Source organism: Sorex fumeus, unplaced genomic scaffold (assembly GCF_029834395.1).
Source record: "Sorex fumeus unplaced genomic scaffold, SorFum_2.1 ptg000029l, whole genome shotgun sequence".
Classification (NCBI taxonomy): domain Eukaryota; kingdom Metazoa; phylum Chordata; class Mammalia; order Eulipotyphla; family Soricidae; genus Sorex; species Sorex fumeus.
In genome coordinates this window covers 1,194,469-1,215,908 of record NW_026606086.1, presented here as the reverse complement: position 1 = coordinate 1,215,908, position 21,440 = coordinate 1,194,469, and the positions used below count along the sequence as shown (strand labels likewise).

At 53.1% G+C, this 21,440-nt stretch overlaps 1 protein-coding gene across 1 annotated transcript in view; it reads left to right on the top strand.

Annotated features, from left to right (window-relative positions):
• LOC130024572 (CAP-Gly domain-containing linker protein 1-like) overlaps positions 1-21,440 on the top strand; it is a 40,365-nt gene that overhangs the window by 9,157 nt on the left and 9,768 nt on the right. The window contains exons 3-5 of the mRNA XM_056115287.1: positions 3,378-3,458; positions 18,410-18,523; positions 18,615-18,690. Coding sequence (XP_055971262.1) covers positions 3,378-3,458; positions 18,410-18,523; positions 18,615-18,690 — 271 coding nt within the window. The remainder of the gene's footprint in view (positions 1-3,377; positions 3,459-18,409; positions 18,524-18,614; positions 18,691-21,440) is intronic.

Genomic DNA, 21,440 nt, shown 5'->3' with positions numbered 1-21,440 from the left:
ACTTCTGCTGGAGACTCCGAATCAGACAGGGATACCTGGGGTCATGCACCTGGCAGGGCCCGGCTGACACATCTCTGCTCCTTGGGGCTGGAGGCTGCTCTTGATGAGCGTTTTTCTCTCGTTCTGACATTCGGGTCTATGCCTTTGCCTCAGCTTTGATTTTCAGTCGAGCAGCACAAATCAAATCCTTTAGAACCCCATTTTTTAGAAGCTTTTCCTTAAAACAAGAAGAAGCAAAGAGTCAGTTTGGAAAAGAAAAATTTCTATTTCTGCTTCTTTTCCTTCCTGTTTTAAGTTCATGGAAATTTTGTTTTCCCACCAGAAGGAGGTGAAGTCCCTGCAGGTGGCCTCTGAGAAGCTCGCCAAGGAGAACGAGTGCCTGAGGACCAAGCTGGACCATGCCAACAAGGAGAATGCGGACATGATAGCCCTGAGGAAGTCCAAGCTGGAGACGGCCATCACCCCGCACCAACAGGCCATGGGCGAGCCGAAGGCATCCGTGAGCCAGGGCGTGGGCGCCGAGGCGGCCGAGCTGGCCGAGCTCAAGATGCAGATCGAGAGGCTACAGTTCGAGTACCAGCAGGAGGTGGAGAGCCTGAAGGCCCAGCAGGCGGCTGAGCGTGCAGCACACGCATCCGAGCTGAAGACGCTCAGGTCACGGCTGTTCAGGACGGCCCAGGAGCAGAAGAACAGCCTGGAGGCCGCATGGGCCAAGCTTGAGCAGATCGAGGACCAGCACCTGGTGGAGATGGAGGACGCCCTGAACAAGCTGCAGGAGGTGGAGACGAAGGTAAAGCACCTGGACGGGTTGCGGGCCGTGTGTAGTCAGCAAGCCCAGGCCCTGGCCAATGCCACGGCACAGCTGGAGGCCACCCAGCAGAAGCTCTTGCAGCTCGATGGGCTCTGGAAGGCCAGTTCCGAAGGTCAATTGGGAATGGAGAAGCTCAGGCAGCAGCTCCAGGTGGCTGAGCGGCAGATTCAGGAGTTAGAGAATGCAAAGCGGGCCGAGAGCTGCAGGTTGGTTCTCGGGCGCCCTCGCCCACTTCCACGCTCGCTCCCTGCATGCTGTGTGTCAGTCTGCTCACCGCTGTGTTCCGGCTTGGTGCTGACAGGTCTCCTTGTCACGTCCCGTGCGGTTCCCTCTGAGGGGACTGAGAAGGAGTCGGCATGATTCGGGGGTTGTCATTGGTCCCCAGCACCCGGATGCCGTGCTAGCCTTGGCCCCGGCTAATCGGGCCCATCTGGGGTCTTTCTGAAACAGAGAATTCTTCACGAGGCCAGTGAGAAAACAAGATAGGAGCCCCCAGAGCAAACCTCTGCCCCCCACCTCTTGGGCTTGCTGCATACTCGCCGAGTTCGCCCAGACTCTTGGGCTCGAGTCAGGCCACGAGGGTCTTTCCCTGACCTTGCTGACCACCTGCTCGTGTGACGGGCTTTGCCCTCCTCTCCCCGAGGCGCCTCAGTTCCCAGCTGGTGCTCGATGCCTCTGAGCCTCTGAGCTCCCTCAAGGCTGGTGACGTGGCCCATCTTGGTATTTCTCATTGCCAGCCCCTCCCTCCCTGCAGCACAAGCCCCCGCGCAGCCCTGCAGAGATTTCATCCCTTTCAGCTTCTAACATGTGCTTGGGCCAAGTCCGCCTTCCAGCATGGCCCCCTGCTGGCCACAGGCATGGACTCTCATGGTAGCCCTGACCCTGGGGAAGGACGAGACAGTGAGATCTGGGCCAAGCCGAGGAAGCTGCAGTTCTCACCAAGGAGCCCCGAGAGATGCCCTTTTCCTCCTATAGGATTGTGGTGGCAGGGACGTGCCCTCACCCCCCCTCCCCCCCCGCGCTGGTCACTTTGTTGGAGAAACTTCTCTGTTGGCCAAGATGGAAGGGCTGTGGGCTTTCTAGACAGGACTGACAGACATAACAGAAGGGCCCCGAGATCCCCGGGAGTTCCTCTCAGGACTCAGGACTCCTTGGCTGGCATTCCAGAAACACCGGCTGAAACAAATGGAATCAATTCCTAGGACAAAGCAGGGGATAGCTGACCCACTTGTTCGCATCAAGATGTAACAAACGTCAAGTTCTGGTGACTGCTGTCTAGGGGATTAGAGGTTCCTCATTTTAAATTTCATATTGAAACCCCTCAAACTTTTAAAGTCACAGAAAAGAAACTACAAGAAAGTAAATCTTGGGGGCCGGAGTGATAGTACAGTGGGAAGGGCATTTGTCTTGCACGCGGCCCACGTTGGTTTGATCTCCATCATCCCATAGGGTCACTGTCATTGTCTCTATCCTCCCGTTGTTTATCGATTAGCTCGAGCGGACCCAGTAACGTCTCCATTGTGACACTTGTTACTGTGTTTGTCATATCGAATACATCACGGGGAGCTTGGCAGGCTTGCTGTGCAGGCGAGATACTCTCGGTGAGCTGTCCGGGTTACATCCAAGGAGAAATTCCTGAGCATTTAGGGTAACCGAAAAAGCCAAAAGGAAAAAAAAAGATAACCTTTTATTCCCTCCCTCCCCTCCCTTTCCCTTTCTTCCCTGTTTCCTCCCTCCATCCTTCCTATCCTTAGCTTCCCTCCTCCCTTGCTTACTTCCTTCTTCCTCGCCAAGCCATGCTCTGGGCTCTGGGGTCTTCGCGCCCAGCAGTAGTGGGGCTTTGCAGCTTGTGGACCGATCTCAGTCTCGCCCAGTGGTGCTGCAGTTCCAACTCGGGCCTGGTGTGTACTCCAGCCCTTTGTGCCGTCTCCCCGCCCCTGGAAAGTCAGTCTTTCTCATAGGCTTTCTTATTTTCTGGTCACGCCAAAGTTAGGTCTAGAAAACGCCTCTGTTTGGGCCGTTTTCAATAACCACTAGACAGTCATCACCAGAACTGCCGGCGCCAAGGCCTTGGCTTCGTGAACTTCAGGCAATCACGCTCACCTCACACCTCTGTTATTCGGGGTTGTGTTGGGTCATGGGCTTCTCATACGTGTTTTCTGTTTTGTTTTCCCCTTCCCGTTCCTGTTTGTCTCCTTGGTCCATTCACTCCATCCTTGTGACTCTGGTAGGCCGATAGCCTGGCCGAAGAGCTGCAGGGGAAGGGGCTAGCGCTTCGTAGTCTTCAGGAGAACTTGAACGAAAGCGGCCGAGCTGAGGGGCCGTGTGTGCGCGCGTGTGTGTGCATGTGTGTTTGTGTGTGCATGCTGGTGAGCAGAGCAGAGGGGCCGTGTGTGTGCGTGTGTGTATGTTTGTGTGTTTGCGTTGTGTGTGTGTGTGTTCATGTTTGTTCGTGTGTGTGCGTGTGTGCTGGGAGCGGGCAGGGGGCCGGCGGCTGACAGTGGCCCCCGGCTCCCCACAGGAGGAGAAGGTGGACGTGAGCCGCAGCCATTGCCAGGCTCTACAGGCCGAGCTCACCAAGGCCAGCGTGGAGATCCAGGGGCACCACGAGGAGGCGCCGCAGGCCCTTCAGCAGCTGCTGCTGCAGGCGAAGGAGAAGCTGCAGGCGGTGCAGGCGGAGAACGGGAGCCTGCTGCGGGAGGTGGCCGAGCTGAAGACGCAAGCCAACAAGGCCAAGGTGGGTGGGCGCAGGGCAGCGCCGCGGCTGATGGCGGCCGTGGCCCGTGTGTGTGTTGGTGCCTGGCCGCTTTCCACCACGCACCGCAGCCAGGGCTACGTCTCCTCTCTGGACCACCTGCTGGCCCAGTTCTGTGGCCAGCAGCCTCGTGTGCATGCTCAGGTCAGTCCCATTCCGGTAACATGGCCGTCTGCGGTCAGCTGCCCAGCACACACCAGTAGCCTGCTGCGGCTCATGGCTGCTGAGCTGGACAGAGAAGATAGCCCTTGCTGCAGAAAGTTCTGGAAAGTACATGGCGGTTCAACTGTGGTGTGCATTGAGACTCAGAAATGAAAACGCACAACCTGTTGCTGACGGGCAGGGAGAGCAGGTGAGGGAGACCCTGACCCGTGTGCGGCCAGTCCTCCTGGAGCCCCTGGGTCCCTCCCAAATGACTGCAAACACTACCCTCCCATTGTTCATCAATTTGCTCGAGCGGGCCCACTAATGTCTCCATTTTGAGACTTGTTACTGTTTTTGGCAAGCAAAAACTGTTGGCTTCAGTCTCCAAAGCTTGGTGGATTCGTCTGGATTTTCTATAAAGTGGATAACTTTTGGGACTAAGTCCATTTCCTGCCTCTGTTTGTCCCTGTGAAAATCGTTTGAAAAGCAGTGGTTGCTTTTCCCTTCCCCTCCTGCACAAAGTTCCAAAACAAAATACTTTTTGTAGTTCTTTGAATTGTATTGAAAACTAGTTTTTGAATGCATCCCTTCTAGGACAGAGTGATGGATTTTATAATAGAAGAATTGAAGTGGGGGGAAAAATCTTATGCCCCAATGTCAAGATCCAACTGTACTTACACCTTCCGGGGAGCTGTCAGGAATCATTTCAGACAGCATTTCAAAAATCAACTCGGCTGATAGTAGAATGGGTAGGGTGCTGCCTTGTACTCGGCCAACCTGGGGTTGATCCCCAGCATCCCGTCCTCCGGCCCTGCCAGCAGTGATCCCTGAGCACAGAACCCTGAGCGAGACCCGAACACCAGCAGGTGTGGGGCCCCCATCCACAAAATAGGCAGGTAGTTATGTTGACGCTAAGAAGCTAACTGTGTCTGAGCCTCTCCATCCTGAGTCTGTGTGTGTGTGTGTGTGTGTGTGAGTGTGTGCGCGTGCGCGTATACACGCGTGTGCAGGTAAGACTACTCTGCCATTTTCATTTCTGGTATTTAGGCCACATGAAGTGGTTGGCTTGCGTGTGCCTGCTTGATCTCATTCTTGTTTCCATTCTTCCCCGCTTTTTGTTTCTGCAGTCCTTAACTTGCTTATTAAGCTCGGCCAAAGAAGAGATGGAGCTGATGTCAGAGGATCGCAGGGCCCTGAGGTCAGAGAATGAATTGCTGGCGAAGGAGAAGCTCTGTCTGAAGTCCGAGAGAGGGTGGTTTGAATTGAAACTCAGAGAAGCGGAGGCCAAAAACTCTTCGCTGCGGGAAGAGCAGAGGAAGCTCTGGCTGTTGAACCAAGCGATTCGCTTGGATAAGGAGAAGGTCATCGAGGCCAGGTGGGCCGCGGAGAAGCTCTGCCAGCAGGAGCGGCTGGACCGAGAAGCCCTCGAGGCGGAGAAAGAGAAAGTGCTGGAAGAGGGCAGGGCGGTGCAGGAGGAGCTCCAGAGGGTGGGCGCGGAGAAGGACGCACTGCAGGTCGCCAAGCTGGGGCTGCAGGCCCTGGTGGAGGAGCTGCAGATGAGCAAGAGCAGCCTGGTGGCTGAGTGTAACAAGGGCCTGGAGGAGAGGGGCCAGCTGGAGGAGCATGTCAAGAAGCTGGTTCTGGAGAACCTATCCCTGGCCAAGGACAAGGACAACATCATCCAGAAGCTGCAGTGCTCCTACGAGGAGCTGGCTCGGGATCAGAAGTCGCTGGTGCAAGAGATCGAGGAGCTCACGGCTGAGAAGGAGGAGGCCGCCCGCGTGGAGTCGGCCCTGCGTGAGCAGCTGAACAGCCTTGGCTCTGAGAAGGAGCTGCTGGGCCAGAAGGCCACGAAGCTCCAGCGGCAGCTGCACTGGCTGCTGAAAGACCAGGCACTGCTGGAGGCGCAGCAGACCGAGCTGCTGGCCGAGCGGGAGGCGTCCCTGCAGGCCCTGGCCTCCCTGGAGGACACCAGGAACACCAATGCGATGATGCAGAGTAAGGTGGGTGATGGTAGTGACCAGGGCTGTGTAGGCCCGGCCTCAGCCTTGAGAGAAACCATATCCTGGGCCATAGTGATAGCACAGCGGGGAGGGCGTTTGACTTACACACCGAATTCCCAGGTTCAATCCCCGGCATCCCATATGGTCCCCTGAGCACCGCCAGGAGTAATTCCTGAGTGCAGTGCTAGGTGAGCCAGTGCCCTCTGACCTCACAGCCCCACTTTCCCGGGCTCGAGTGACTGCTGACAGCCTGAGCTGTTCCACCCTAGCCAGGAGTGATCCCTGAGCACAGAGCTAGGGTTTAGTCCCTACCCCACTGGGTGTGGCCCCCAAACAAACCAAACTGACTACCCACAAAGGTTCTAGATAAGCATGTATACATACACAGACATGTACATATGTATATATGTGTGTATGCTTCAAAAGAGTCGGGGAATATCTACCATTTAAAATATCTGAGAATGATGCCAGAGCAATAGCATAGCAGGTAGGCTGTTGGCCTTGCACATGGCCAACCCAGGTTCCATCCCCGGCATCCCATATGGTCCCTGAAGCACCGCCAGGAGTACTTCCTGGGTGCAGAGCCTGGAGTCACTCCTGAGCAACGCCGGATTGTGACCCAAAAACCCCCTCCCCAAATTAATTGATTCTTTAAAATAACAGAAGCCAAAAAGAGGGAAGCTGAGGAAGAAGGGGCTGTGCTCCCCTGGCGCCCGTGAGAACCAGGGGCCGCGCACATGCTGCCGAAACCCCACCCCCACACGCTCCCAGCACAAGAGGTGATGCTTAAGGAGTGAGAGGCCCCATGGACAAGGACACATCCCTTCAGTCAAGGGGTCATGTCCTTGCCAGAGCCCTCCAATGCCCTTCCTCTTGCTGCTCTCCCAGAACCTGGGCTTCGGGCTCCATCACATTGGCAAATCTTCACGTTGCCAGAGTCGAACACCACTTTGGAGGGCTTCTTCCCTGCCAGAAAGGTTCAGTCGCAAACGGAAGCGCCCACCAGCATGTGGCTTTTCCAGCCTCATTGCGCATACTCTAGGCCCAGAGCTGGGGGAGTCTGGTTCTCTGGGCTGCCTTCCTGCTTCTTGCTCCTGTCAAGGGAGACAGCTGGGTGTGGTCCTCCGGGGTTTGCACACTTGGCTGCAGTCCGGTGCCCGCACCTACCATCACCAAGCTCGGATCTGGCCTGCAGCAGGAGTCAGCCTTGGGGCCTCCTTGATGTCTCTCCTTCCCCAACCCCCCTTCCATCCCACCCGGGTCTGCAGCGCTTTATCGTTTGAATCCTCTCCGAGGAAGGGGACCATCTGGGTCCCAGTGCCCTGAGGAGTTCCCGCACACCCTCACTTCCTGCACTTCTGTACTTAACAGCCGGTGGCCCTGGAGGGCACTTGTGGGCTGAAGTGAACTTTGCATGTGGGCTGTGCAGGTGGACCCTGTATGGGTTTGTTGGGAACTGAACATTTCCATGTTTTGTTTTGTTTTGTTTTGTTTTGTTTTGTTTTGTTTTGTTTTCAGCTGGAGGAAGAGAGATCTGCGTTTCTTGGCTCTAGTGTGGGATGGCCTGGGCACTCTCAGAGACTGGCCATCAGAACTTGCCCTGAGGGAGAAAAAGAATCAGTCTGTTTTTCTGGTTTTATTTACACTTTCTTTGGGGGCCACACGTGGCGATACTCCAGGCTTCCTCCTGGCTCTGCACTCAGGAATCACTCCTGGCTGCTCTCCGGTGGCCCCTATAGGATGCCAGGGATCAAACCTGGGTTGGCTGCGTGTGAGGCAAGCACCTTTCCCGCTGTGCTATCACTCAGACCCAACGCGCCTGCCAGTTTTCAAGTGAAACATGAATGTTTGTGCCTACAGTCATGCTTGCTTTTTTAAAGTGGGATTTCCCCCCGCCCCATTCATTTGAAAGAAGTGAGTTTGTCTTTGTAGGAGAGGGAAGACCCCTCTTGACTCCCTGCTCTGAGAAGAACCGAGGGGTACCAGCATCTCCTCCTGGGGTCTTCCCTGGGCACCCGGGAGCTTGCGCTCAGGAAGGGAAAGGGGAGCTCTGGCTGCCTCCAACCCTGGGGCGGGGACTGGAAGCGGGGCCCAGCCTCCTCTGTGGCGGGCTCCCATGGCTCCCGCAGATGGCTCACCGTCTCACGCTCTCCTTGAACACAGATTGATTTCCTGAATTCCGTGATTGTGGACCTCCAAAGAAAGAATCAGGACCTCAACATGAAAGTGGAGATGATGTCCGAGGGGGCTCTCAAAGGGAACGGAGACGACCTCAACAATTACGACAGCAACAACTTCGGCCCGGCCACCTCATTCTCTGCACTGTGCAGAAATCTCCAGCAGTTCCTGGATTAGATAGCAAGTACTTGTGAAACACCTAAAATAACCAATTTACTGTCTTTACAAAGTTTACTTTTTTTCCACTGTGGTTTTAGATGAATGTATGATGAGAAATTCAACATTAATAATTTTGGATTTTCTTATCAGAAAAAATTAAATGAAGGACCTGAACCATCAGAAGTTTATCATCCAGTCTGAATCTCTTTATGTTCATTTGAATGTTTTCTAGTTCTGTAAAACGTGATAAATAATGTACCATCAGGGCTACATGGATTATAAGAACTTCTATAATTGTATATATGCTTTTGATGTATTTTCCTCTGGAGATTATCAAGTGTCTCACCAGTGAAAGATCGTAATCCATTGACATTTTGAGTAATAAACACGATTGAAATTGTTTCACAAACTATGTAAAGCAGTATTAAAATTAGAGCAAACAATGTTCTTTATCTACTTGAATAAAATTATTTCCATTTTGCCAGTGACAACTGATTATTCACCGGTTTATTTATAAAAGATTTTTGGCTAGCAATCAAGAACTATAGAGTCAAAGAAGTCAAAGAGTTTCTACAATGGAATTGTGATACACCAATTTCTTTTAGTTTCTTTATGTTTGTGCCACACCTGGTGATGTCTTAGGGCTTATTCATGGCTCTGCACTCAGGAATCACTCCTGACAGTGCTTGGGCAGACTATACGGTACGTCAGGGATTGAAGCCAGATTGGCCAAAGCACATGCCCTACCAGCTGAACTATTGCTCTGTGCCTGTATACCATTTTCTTAAAAGTGTTTATCTTGGGCTAAAGAGGTAGTACAGTGAGTAGGTTTCTTATCTTGCATGTGGCTGATCTGGGTTCAATTGCAGGAATCCCATCCAGTCATCTGTGCCCCGGCAGGAGCAATCACTAAGTGCAGAGGCAGGAGTAAACCGTAAGAAGCACTGGGTTGGGGGTATGGTGCCACCAGCAGGTCTCTCTGTACCTGTGAGATGAGTGCATCAGCAGCCTGATGGCGCCTTCAGACTTCCAGGTACCCCCAAATTGCTGCTGTGCCTTGGGACAGACCCCAAAAACGTGGGGCAGAGTTTACCAAGAAAGTAAACAGGCAAAAGTTAGGTATGTGGGAGACACAGACACAAACCACCTCCAGTCCAGCTATATAATTGGAGGCATGGCCTCTCTGGTTCCTGATTGAACTGCTTAACGGCCATGATCCCAGAGACTCAGAAACAAATCTCGAAACCCAACAGCTTTGGGCAGAAATGTGTCCAGTCCCTGAAGTAAGTTACAGGCGCTGGGCCACCCCAGGTGGGAACAGATTTCGTGCGTTGGCCCGTTCCCCCTGGCAGCCTGCTGGCCGCCATCCTCCGGAGGCCACTGGACAGTCAGGTTTGGGCTCACAGTGACGAGACACGTAGGGCCTCACGGGATGTGGGTGGAGCTGGCCCTTTCCTCCCCAACGAGACCCCAAGTCGTCACCCACAAACGGCCTCTCTGGCTGCTGATTTAATCTTGGAACCCAGCAGGTTTGGGCAAGAAATTCCTCCAGATTTAATGGTTAAAATTGTGGAATTTCAAAATCGCGCAGCCACTACGGCAGCCACGCGATGTCATATGTTATTCATAACCAGGAGTAGAAAACAAATTGTCTACTGTTGCCTTTACAGCAGATCTGAGCACCAAATAATAATGGTGGGTCCGGTGTCAATATATTGAATGTAATCAAAGCAGAGAGAGTAATATGGAAATTATCTCCTCTACAGGTAGGGGGAGGGTGTGGGATGGGTCTATACTGGGGTTTTTGGTGGTGGAGAATGGGCCCTAATGAAAGTACGGGTGTTTCATTTTATGACCAAGACTTAAACGCGAAAGCTTTGTAACTGCTCTCATGGTGATTCAGTAAATAAAATTATAAAAAATGAAAAGAAAACCACTAGGTGAGGTTTAAAAACAAAAAAAAAAACCCCAAAACAAACAAAACCTTTCTTGCATTATTGCAAAGCTTCCTAGTCAATGTACCCTAAAATGAATGCCTTCAGTGATTCTTCACAAGACAAAAATGAAGGGACACCAAGCAGTACAAACACCATCAATCCGTAAAGTCTGGGAAAGAACTGGACATTGCTATATTATTAACCCAAAATGAACAGAACCAAATATGCTTATAAGCACCAACTCCTGTACGTTTGAAGCACATGTCCTCACGTTGAGATTTCTGGAAAAAGAACTTGAGTAGGACCGTTACTTTCAGCCTTCATAATACCCAATAGCAGTCCTTGACCTTAGAATCTATGGTAGGGAATTCAAACGGTCTATACATGAATCATGGTTACTTTGCAGGATATCCAAATATGATTACATCGTACTGTGAGTATTCTGTAATACTACGTTGTAAGTCAGTAAACTGCAGATTGGAGAGAGAGCCCTGGGGCAAGGCTGATGCCTAGCAAGCAGCAAACCCAGATTCTTTTCCCTGGCACTTCATAGTGTCCCCAGTATCCCCTCCAGGAGTGATGCCTGAGCAGAGCTCGGAGGAGCCTCAGCACTGCTGGATATGATTCCCAAGTCCCTTCACAAATATAAGTATGCACTCATTTTGTGGAATAGATATATATGGTCACAGTCCTCCCGTTGTTCATTGATTTGCTTGAGCGGGCCCAGTAATGTCTCCATCGTGAGACTTGTTTTTACTGTGTTTGGCATATCAAATACGTCACGGGGAGCTTGCCAGGTTCTGCCGTGCGGGCGAGATACTCTCGGTAGCTTGCTAGGCTCTCCGAGAGAGGCAGAGGAATCAAACTCGGGTCGGCCATGTTGGCTGCGTGCAAGGCAAACTCCCTACCCGCTCTGCTATGGCTCCAGCCCATAATACACACACACACACACACACACACACACACACACACACACACATATTTGAGATTGATATCCAAGGTTAGAAAAATGGGGGCCAGGAGGCCTTGTCAATGGTTGGAAAAAACCACACATGTAGGGGACAGAGGATGCTTAGGATAGAGTAGGGACCAGTATGGCAATAATGGTTGTGATGTAGGCAGGTAGATAGGGAAAGGCCCTTTGCAATGAAACAAAGTTTCATGGAAGAAGAATTCTAGGAATGAGCCACCTTGTGGATACAGAAAGCAAAGGCCTGATAAGACCATCCGCAGACCCTGAGGATAAAGGCCTCCTCCCCATGAAATTCCTCTTTTTGGACCTCCCTGGTAACCTCCTTAGCAACGGACTTTTACCTGGGAAGAAGCCCTACGTGGGGGCAGGTTGGAGAAACCCTATAAAGGCCACCTTGAACAAAGGAGCCCATGTGCTGCTTAATTCCTGCACTCTGTTTGGTCCCTCGAGCACCGCCAGGAGTGTTCTCTGAGCACAGAGCCAGGGGTAAGCCCCGAACACCGCCAAATGTGCCACAAAAAAGAACTATCTTGTTACAGATTCGTTTTCTGCATGTGCTGTTATGACTAAGGAGAACAAAAACTTCAACCAGAGTATCAGGAGAAAAAGACATACTTCAACAGGATGGAAAAAATCTTGAACTGAGGTGGGGCAGATAGGCCCAGAATTTGAACTTCCTGCAGAAATGCAAACGAAAGTCAGAATGAAAAGGACAAATAGGGGAAGTGCAGGATAGCACAGCGGGCAGGGAACTTGCCTTGTTTGAGGCCAACCCAGGGTCGATCCCTGATCCCCAGCATCCCAGGTGGACCCTCCCCCGCCAGGAGTGATCCTTGAGCGCATCGCCAGGAGGAAGCCCCTCACATCACGAGGTGTGGCCCCAAAACAAAAGAAAAGAAAAAGGCAGATGGGCCTAAGCATATCTGAGCTTTGCTCTGAAGTCTGGGGCCACAGGGAGCACAGGCTTTGCAGGAGGCAGAGTTCCCTCCCTCCGCCCAGCCCCCAGCAGGGAGCCAGGAGTATCTCCAAGGCCAGCCCACTGCCAGGCTGCCGAAGATGGAGGACACAAGGAAGGGAAATGCGTTTCCCATGAAATCTCCTGTGCTGTAATTCCCTGTGACACAGCGCACCCCCCACCCCACCCCCACCGTCTGTTCTGGTTGCGGGGAGACCCCCTCCTCTGTACTCTTGAGTGGCGATTGTCGGGGTCTGCTGCGCGTCCACGGTTGCCTCCCATCTCAGGTCCTTCCATCCACTCATCCTCCCAGCCCCCCAGAGCTGGTCCCAAATGGTCGGTTCATCCCTGGTGCTATTTGCAGGAGACAACTCCCAAGTTGGGGGCACACAGACACCAGAGTCCCATCCTCCCCCGCGGTCCCCACAATGCACAGACCCCCAGAATCAAGGCTGGCGCCCCTGGCTTGAGGAGGAACCATCCGTCAGAACGGGAAGCAGTTTTTTGTTTCATTTTGGTTTTGTTTTTTTAAGACACGCATCTTGGCATGCAACTTAGTGCTGGAGCGGTAGCACAGCGGGGTAGGGCCTTGCACGCGGCTGACCCGGGTTCGATTCCCAGCATCCCATATGGTCTCCTGAGCAACACCAGGAGTAATTCCTGAGTGCAGAGCCAGGAGTAACCCTGTGCATCGCTGGGCGTGACCCCCGGCAAAAATAAATTCATAAATTCTAAAAAATAAATGACCCATTTAACCACTTGTCCATTTCCCTCTGCTGTCTCATCACCTCTGTTCCCCTTCTCCCCTTATGTCCCAGGAAAGTTTATGCAGCCATCCATGGAAAGTCATTCTTTCAGGGGCTGGGGAAGTCGTAGAACTGGTACTATCTTGTCTTGTACACAGCTGAGCTGGGTTCAATCCCTGGCACCCCGTGTGGTACCCTGAGCCCAGAGCCAGGGTAAACCCTGAGCATGGCCAGGTGTGCACCCATCCACCCCGAAGGAAAAAAACTTTCAGTGAATCTAAGGAACAAATGATGACTTTATTTTTCTTTTGTGGGAGTACAAAAATTTAAAACTATTAAAAAATTTTAAAACAAATATTGAACTGTTTCTTCTCGTTAATCATGGCAAGTTGTGTCTGATTCAGAAATCTGAAGACAACTCAATTGTAGCTAATCCCAGGATCTTCATCGCTAGGTAGAGATTGTAAAGGATTCAGATGTAGGTCTGAGTGTGATGGTACATAAAGTGCTAAAAGGAATTTGCTCTGCTCTCAGGTTGAAAGCCTAGAAGGGTTTAGGTCCAGTTTCCCTGGGTTCATGCAGAAACCGCTGCCTGCCCCCAAGGGCCTTGTTGGCGTGCAGTCCTGATGGCGGAGGCTCTCTCCATCCTGGGCTCCCACATGGAGGCGCAGAACTGCTGCCTCTGAGCGAGGACGTCGCCTACAGTCACCCAGCCCCTGGGTTTGCTGCGGGTTTTCCCCAGACTGTAGTTATCTCCAGCTTAGCTGCACGCGATGTGTGCCAAAGGTGTGTCTCTGCACTTTGTGAAAGTCAGCGTTTCTTTCGGGAGGTTGTCTCCAAGTTAGGTTTTCAGACAGGTTGAAAACAGGTCCAGATCTGTCGGGATGGGAGATTTGTGATGAAAGTAGATAATGGACCAAACATGATGACCTCTCAGTGTCTGTATTGCAAACCATAATGTCCAAAAGTAGAGAGAGAGTATGGGGAATATTGTCTGCCATGGAGGCAAGGGGTGGGTGTAGAAGGGGGGCGGTATACCTGGGAGATTGGTGGTGGGGAATGTGCACTGGTGGAAGGATGGGTGTTTGATCATTGTGTGATTGTAGCCCAAACATGAAAGATTGTAAGTCTCTCATGGTGATTCAATAAAAATAAATAAATAAAATTAAAAAAATAAAAAAATAAATAAATAAATAAAAGAAAACAGGTCCAGCTGCGGAAGGCAGGGCCAGTCCTGCCCTGCTCCGACCACTGCTAAATCCCAGAGCAGACGGGGGCGGGGTGGTCCTGTTCGGCGTACCCCACTTCCCTGACGGCCAAGGACAGATACCAGAACCAGAATGTCAGGTGCGTGCTTTGGTCAGGAACTCTGCGGGTCCGGGAGGCAGCCTCCGCGGTCCTGAGATCACTGTGTGTGCTGATGTCTGGCTGTCTCTGCGCTCACGCACTGCCGTGCTCACCTCACCCTCTCTTTTTCCTCCCACTCCTGCTTCCTTTGCTCTATCTGTGTGTCTTTGATGGAAAGACTAAAGAAACTCTATCCACGTTATAATAAATTTCATATATTTTTTTAGTTTCTAATATTTGGTTCTTGTTTTTTGCATTTTGAAAGGCTGCCCAGTAACACTTTAAGGCATTTGCATGATGACTGAGATTTATTTCTTATGAAAGTCGTAAGGAAAGAATCTGGATAGTGTGATCGCTTGGGAAAGGTTTCTGGCCCCGGACACCTCCCTTCCGGCTCTCCTCCCTCTGCTGTTGCTCATGACACCAAATCTAAAGCGTGTGGCTTTCAAGGGGCCCACGTATTTGTGACTCGGGCATCGGTAAAGAGGCCCGATGTCCTCCAGCCACTTGTGGATTGCATGGTAGAAGTCAGAGCTGAGAAGAGACCAAAGGAATTAGCCGTGAGGACTGGTCAGCAGGAGCAGCTGCCAGGGTCTGTTTGGCCGTGTCCATGTAGGGGTCGCCACACGTGCCCACTCGAGGAAAGGCTGCCAGGTGATTGTGCAATGTTCCAGGCTTGTGTCAGGAACACGCCAAGGAATCTGCCCTCCCCTCCTGCCTCAGAGCTGATGGCTCAGGCTAGTTGGATAGTCCTGACCAAAGAATGGGAATGTGGGACTGGGCGACATTCCAGCGTGGAGAGTGTTTGCCTTGCACACGGCCAACTTGGGTTCGATCCTTGGCATCCCATATGGTCCCCCAAGCACTGCCAGGAGTAATTCCTGAGTGCACAACCAGGAGGATCCCCTGAGATCTCTCGGTATGACCCCCTCCTCCCCCCCAAAAATTGGAATCTGCTCACGATCACGATCACAACCATCCTGTTGTTCGTCGATTGCCTCGAACAGGCCCCAGTAATGTCTCCTTTGTCCTAGCCCTGAGAATTTTTTAAAAAGTGCCATATTCAAGGCTCTTTCCGCGTTAGTAGAATGAGCCTCATCATTGTTACTGGTATTTGGCATATTGGGTAAGCCACGGGGAGTTTGCCAGACTCTGCCGTGTGGGCTGGTTACATTCGGTAGCCTGCCAGTTTATCCAAAGAAAGAATGAGACAATAAGATGCTTCCGGGAGCTGGGTTTTATAGTCTCTGGGTCTTGGCCGTTGATGGGATTACAGGGCACAAGGGGGCCAGTTGGTGGGTGTAACCCCTGCCTACTGGAATATGGAGGATCTGAGTGGAGGATGCTCAGCCCCAATCTGAGCAGGCTTGGAGATCTCAGCCCCAGGACACGCATGCCTTTGTTCCTCTGCCAGTACCTTCATGCCTGTGGAGAGTGGTCTCAGCATGGTGGTGGCTGGTTGTGGAGGTCTTCGGCTGCCGGAGCCCTGGTCGGGGTGGGGAGGGAAACTCAACCTGCTCCCCTCCAAAGGGTCCCGGCAAGGACAGCCAGGCGCGGGGGCAGGAGACTCTGCTCATCCTCCTTAAACCCCTTCACTTTGAATAAACATTTAAAATCAGACTTTCTAAGTATGTGTTAGATTTAGAGCAAGGAACTCTTAAAATAATCTTATGGTGGGATCAGTTACCAAATAAGTTTGTTTTGTTTTGCTTTGGGGACACAGTGCTCTTCAGTCATTCCTGGCTCCAGAGACCATGCAGTGCTGGGGACCAACCCAGCTCTCCTGTCTGTGAAGTGTAGACCCCAGCCCAGCCCCAAACACATGCCATAGGAAAGTCAAGATTCCTGACCCACAGGGTCCCATCAGAGATTTCCTTTCCACTAAAACGCTCTTATTTCCACCTAAACAAGATCCTATTCCCTAGCGAGGTGTTGCTCATGTAATAGCTTAACTGCACAGAAGTCCACCCTTTCCGGTGTATTTCCAGCCCTTGGGTGTTGAATTCAGGAGATCTCTGTTAGTCTCAGATTCTTTGCTTTCTATTTAATGATCTGGAGTGTAAGTGTGAGCCAGGCGCTGAGAGAAATACACACTTCTCTTTTCATCTCTGTGAGAATTCCCGTTTGCCGTAAACCCATGAGAATTCTGTAATGTGTGTGCGGATATCTTGGGTCTCACTAACCAGACATACATTCTGCCATTTCTAACGTGGGCCTCAGTCTCCGATTCCTCCTGTCAGTTTTGGGAGGCATCTGACACTCGGAACATGCTCTTCGTTCACCCACTCACCCGGGGACCAGAGAGACTCGGCTTGTTGCTGTAAGTTATGCCTCATTCAATGTGTCACCTGCCCGCATCACTGGTGCTATGGCCCAGAGCATGTGATCTAAACATGCATGACCCAGTGCCGCAAGGTGGGTTGGAGGGAATACCCAGTGGCCCTCCCAGCTTCTCCCATGGGTGCGCATTCCCTCCATCCCCAAGGCACACAGATTCGAAACACTGAGTAGGACACGAACATCCACTGCTGTCCTGGACCCCAGACTTTAATGAGATCCCCCACTTCACACGCACCTCTGTCTCTCTCCCAATATGCATCCCACGAGCCACACTTCTGTCCCCTCTCATGTCCTTTCCAGGCTGTGGCATTGCCCAGTCTTGACTGAATGTCCGTCCCCACCCTGTGCTACCCCCCACACATCCTTTTCTGTGTGTTTTAATTGTTGTCATTGCTTGGTAATAATTTATTCAAGAAATAGCACTTTTTCCTGGGATTAGGTGTTTAAAAGAATTCTTTTTTGGGGGGTGGGGTGGGGCTGCAACAAGTTCTTTTTTTTTTCTTTCTGTTCTCCATCTCGCAAAGGTATGAACTTGTTTCTTTAAATTCAAATGGACACAATGATACGCTGGTTCTGGCATGTACACACAGGCAAACTTTTTCTCCCTCACAGTCAGTAAAATTTCACTAAACTTGTGTAAGCATCAACGCCTGGGCCCCTCCCCCCGCAATAGTCCTGGGAGCCGTTGAGCGGGGGTTCTAGGGCAGTTGTGCACTGGCCTCTCTCTGGGTTGATTTCTGGTACAGGAAGGGAAGTCGAGGCCCCAGGGGCCATGAGGACCCTCAGGGCCTGTGACCAGCAGTCCTTGGCCAGCGGGCCCTAGGAGGCTCAGTTGGCTGGGGGTTTTCCCACCTGGAGTGGAGGGCGCCCCCTAACAGGCGAGGGGGTGCGTGGTGATTCTGGGGCGGGGGCGCTGCAGCGGGGACAGCCCCCTGCTGGCAAGTGCGGGCCTCCCGGGTCGCCCGCTGACCCCCATCTCCTAGACCGGCTGGGCAGGGTGCCCCCCCCCCACGAGGGAGATAAGGAGCCCGAAGCCTGAGCCCAACGCCACCGCTGGACCCAGACCCAAAGCCGCACGCCAGGGGCCCCCGCCCGCCCCGCCCGAGGGGCCAGGATCCCAGGCCGCCATCCAGTCCTGCCGCCCCCGCCCCCGCCGCCCGAGCCCCGTGGACAGATGCCTCAGGACTGAGACCCCCGCGCCGGGGGTCCGCCCCCGCGGCCCAGGACTCGCGCGCCCTGTGCTCCCCTCCGCCCGCCCGCCCCTGCCCCCAGGAAAGACGGTCACGTGGCTTCGGGGTGCGCCTCGATGGGCGCCGGGGCCTGGGGTCCGCCCCGCGAGGGGTGACGGGCGCCGGGGGTCGCCCGCCGGGAGTCGCGGGCCCTGCTCCGGCCCCCGCCAACCCACCTGGCGCCACGGATTTCGGGCATCCGGCCGGAGGCCCCCCAGGGACCGCTGCGCGGGCAGCGCCACCTCCTGCGGCTCCGCAGCCACGGGCTGGCCCCTGAGGGGCGGGCAGGGAACCCTTGGGACAGGGGGACGCAGCCTGAGCGAGGCGCTGTTGGGTGCCGTTGGGCGGGACCCCCTGCGCCAGTCAGGGCCCGGCACCTGTGCAGTTCGCACAGCGGCCAGCAGATGGCGCAGCGAGCCGCTCACCGGCCTGCTGGGGCTGCTGGTCGGTCCCTCACTTGGCAGGACCCAGTGATAGCCAGGGGAACCCAAGGACCCCCTGAGACCGCTCCCAGGAGCCGAGGTGGGGCGGGGGGGGGGACATGCCCTCGCAAGGCCAGCTGGCAGTGCAGGGGAGATGACGCCAGGGCGCCCTCGTCCCCCGTCCCCAGCTTCCTGGGAGGGTCCCTCCAAGGGAGCAGAGGCAGCGCTGTGCCCCGGCTCTGCTGGGGGTCTGGGGGGTCTGTACAGCCCCCGGGAAGCGCTGAGTCTCGGAAGCCTGTGCCCTGGCTCCGTGGGGCACCCCGGGCGCCCCTAGCGGTATGGAGGGAGATGAGGGGGTGTGATGTCACTATTTTCACGTGACCGCGGCGTCACGTGGCGGCGGGGCCCAGTGGAGCCAAGGCCACGCACCTGTGGTCAGGCGGGTGAACCTGAACGTGCTGCGCGAGTTCCTGGACATGTGCGCGGGCAGCAAGCTGACAGTTGGGGCGGGCGGCGGCCTCTGGGTCCGGGGGCGCCACCCAGAGTCAGCAGCCCCGAGAGAGGGGGAGAGAGGGGGCGTTGCGCTCCCCGCCCCTGTGGCCTGGCTCTGGGAAGGAAAACGGGAGCGACCTGAGTCCTTCTCAGCAGGACGATTACAGCCCCGCGTCCAGGCACTCCCCGCTGTCCCCGTGTGCGGGGTGGCGCTGCATGCTACCCTGGGTACCACTTCTCCCAGCTGCCTGTTCCTCCACGGTTCGCGCAATCAGTTATGCCAAATGGGGAAAAAGGACCCTGGTGTCGCACAGGCGAAATGCTCACAGGCCGCTTGGCATTCGTCCTGGCCCCCAGTGACACCATCCTTGCCTAGGTAGAGGCGAAGGTCAGCTGGAGGCCTGACTCTCTCAGGGGCACCTGACACTGTCCCAGCTTTCCAAATACTCTCTCAGAATTAAGATACCTATGGGATACCTACACGAGAGGTTTTCATTTGATTGATGCTGGATTATGTGACGCCTGTTACATGCTGGGTTGAACGGTTTCCTTGGCAGTTCACCCACGGGGTTCATGACCCCAGTCTGACCCCAGGACACTGCATACACAGTCTTTGTGGATGACAGTGAATGTGCTTCCGTGGCCAGTAGCGCCCCTTGCCCTGACGCTGTTTTTCTTCAGGCCACAAAATAGGAGTGTGGTTAGCTATTGCTAACGGCAAGTTTTGTTTGTCCAGAGTTTGCAAATGACTATTGTTTGCTGTTGGCCGTTATTGAAATCCCTTTTACTAAAAGAACGGGATGCTTCTCTCTCCCGCAGGCAATAGTTTGAGATGAGTATCTCACAGGACCATTTGGCTTGATTGCACAGTACTCACTTCTAAAGGTAAAAAGGTTTTGGTTATTATTATTTTTTTGAAACTGTCATTCTGGACTCTAGCAAGAGTAATATGATGTTCCACTTCTGGAGTAAGTGGTGTGCACAGCTGTCTGGTTTTAGAATCACTGACGCTGTTATGAGTGGTAAATGTTTTATCTTCTGTGGACCTTTTGTTTATTTATTTGAAGTAAAAAATCATTTTATTTGGTGACCTTTAGGAAGAGGACGAGCGGAGAGAGAGTAACATTTCAGGAGAGAACGTGGGCTTCCCCAAAGACAGAGAGAGCCCCTACACACATCCCAACATTAGAAAGGAAAGCAAAAAAGTCCCCATCTCAAGGAGAGCTGCGGGCACCGCATTTGCTCGGCTACATGGGCACAAGCAGCTCAGGGGCTCAGGCAGCATAGGAGCCTTGAGTGGACCTTTCAAGGGTGGGGGTGCACCCCCCTCTTCTCCTTGACGGAGCGGCATGTCTTCTGATTGTTACTTCATGTGGCTCCAAGTTTTTCAGACACAGGATTGGTTACTTCAGCCTGAATTTATACACCTGGCTTTGGGGAATCTAAATTTTTATCCTAAAGTGGTTTTGAATTTTGTTTGGGGGCTTGTGCCAGGCAGTGCTCAGGACTTACTCCTGGCTTTGCACTTAGGATCACTCCTGGCAGTGCTCAGTGGACAGTATGGGGTGCTGGGGATAGAACCCCGGGTCAGCTGAATGCAAAGCAAGCACCTTCACCACTCTACTTTCTCCCTAGCCCCAGGTCTCCTGAGCACTGCCCCTGGGCACCTCCTGGTGGTGAGTCTTAGCAGTTCGATGAGGCTTGGTGCTGTGGTGGGAGGGATATCCCAGGCCACTCCAGTGGCCTCTCTTGGGATGCACATGGCAATGCTTGAGACCCTTGTGGTGCCAGGGGACGAAGTTGGCAGTCATGTGTCAGGCATGTACCGAAACCCCTGCATTCTCTGACTCAAAACTAAAGTCTACTGTGCTTTGGAGTGGGAGTGTTAGAACACCTGAGTTTTTGTTGTTGGTCTGTTTTGTTTGGGCCACCCCTGGCAGTGCTCAGACTTACCCCTAACTCTGCACTCAGGAATGACTCTTGGTGGTGTTTGGGGACGGTGTGGGAGGCCGGCAATCGAACCCAGGTTGGCTGCCTGCAGTGATGTCCGCGTTTGGGTCGGCTGCTAAGCTTTAGGGGTTCTGTTCACCATTTGTATGTGTGCTTTCCTAGGAACATGAGGTGGAGAAAATGTTCACACTCAAAGGAAGCCGCTTGCAAGCAGCGGATGTCAAGAATATCATTTTTTTCGTCAGACCCCGGCTAGAACTGATGGATATAATTGCTGAAAATGTGCTTAGGTATCTCAGAACTGATGCTTGGTCCATACGGAATCATTCCTCTGGTGGTTTTAGTGCTCATCAGGACACCTTTGCTTGCCAGCGCTCTAGGAAGTGGATCTTTGGACAGATGTGAGAGTGTGTCGGAGGAGAATGGGGGGTCAGGAGTAGGATACTCTGCAGCCAGACAAGGATAGATCCTCGGAACCCAGTGTGGTCCCCAAGTTTTCCAGGAGTGACTTCTGAGTGCATAGTCAGGAGTTATCCCTGAGCACCTGCAGGTGTGGCCCAAAAACTATAAATAGAGAATGGGAAACTTTGTGCATTGGGGCTTGGGGAGGCAGGGCAAACCACAGAAACCCACTCTCTTAGGACAGTAGGAAGCTCCGGCCTGTCTCAGTAGAAGGACCCAGATTTTTTTATGAAAAGAAAAACAGCTAGTAGTTCTTTTTCAAGTACTGAATACCATATGCTCAAATTTCATAAGCAACGTCAGGAGAAGCTGATTAAAATTTAATGCTGCAGCATTTATGGAGGAAATGCACCAGCCCAGTCTGCATACGTTTGATCGACGTGGCCCCTACGAATGGACTTAAAAGCATGCGGGGTATTTGCGCAAGATCGGGCATGGTGTGAAGCAACTTTTTATTTTCCTAGAGACATCGCTTGATTAAATAGAAACATTTTCTTTTTCTGCAAGAAACTGATGTCCATTGCAATAACCCTGAGA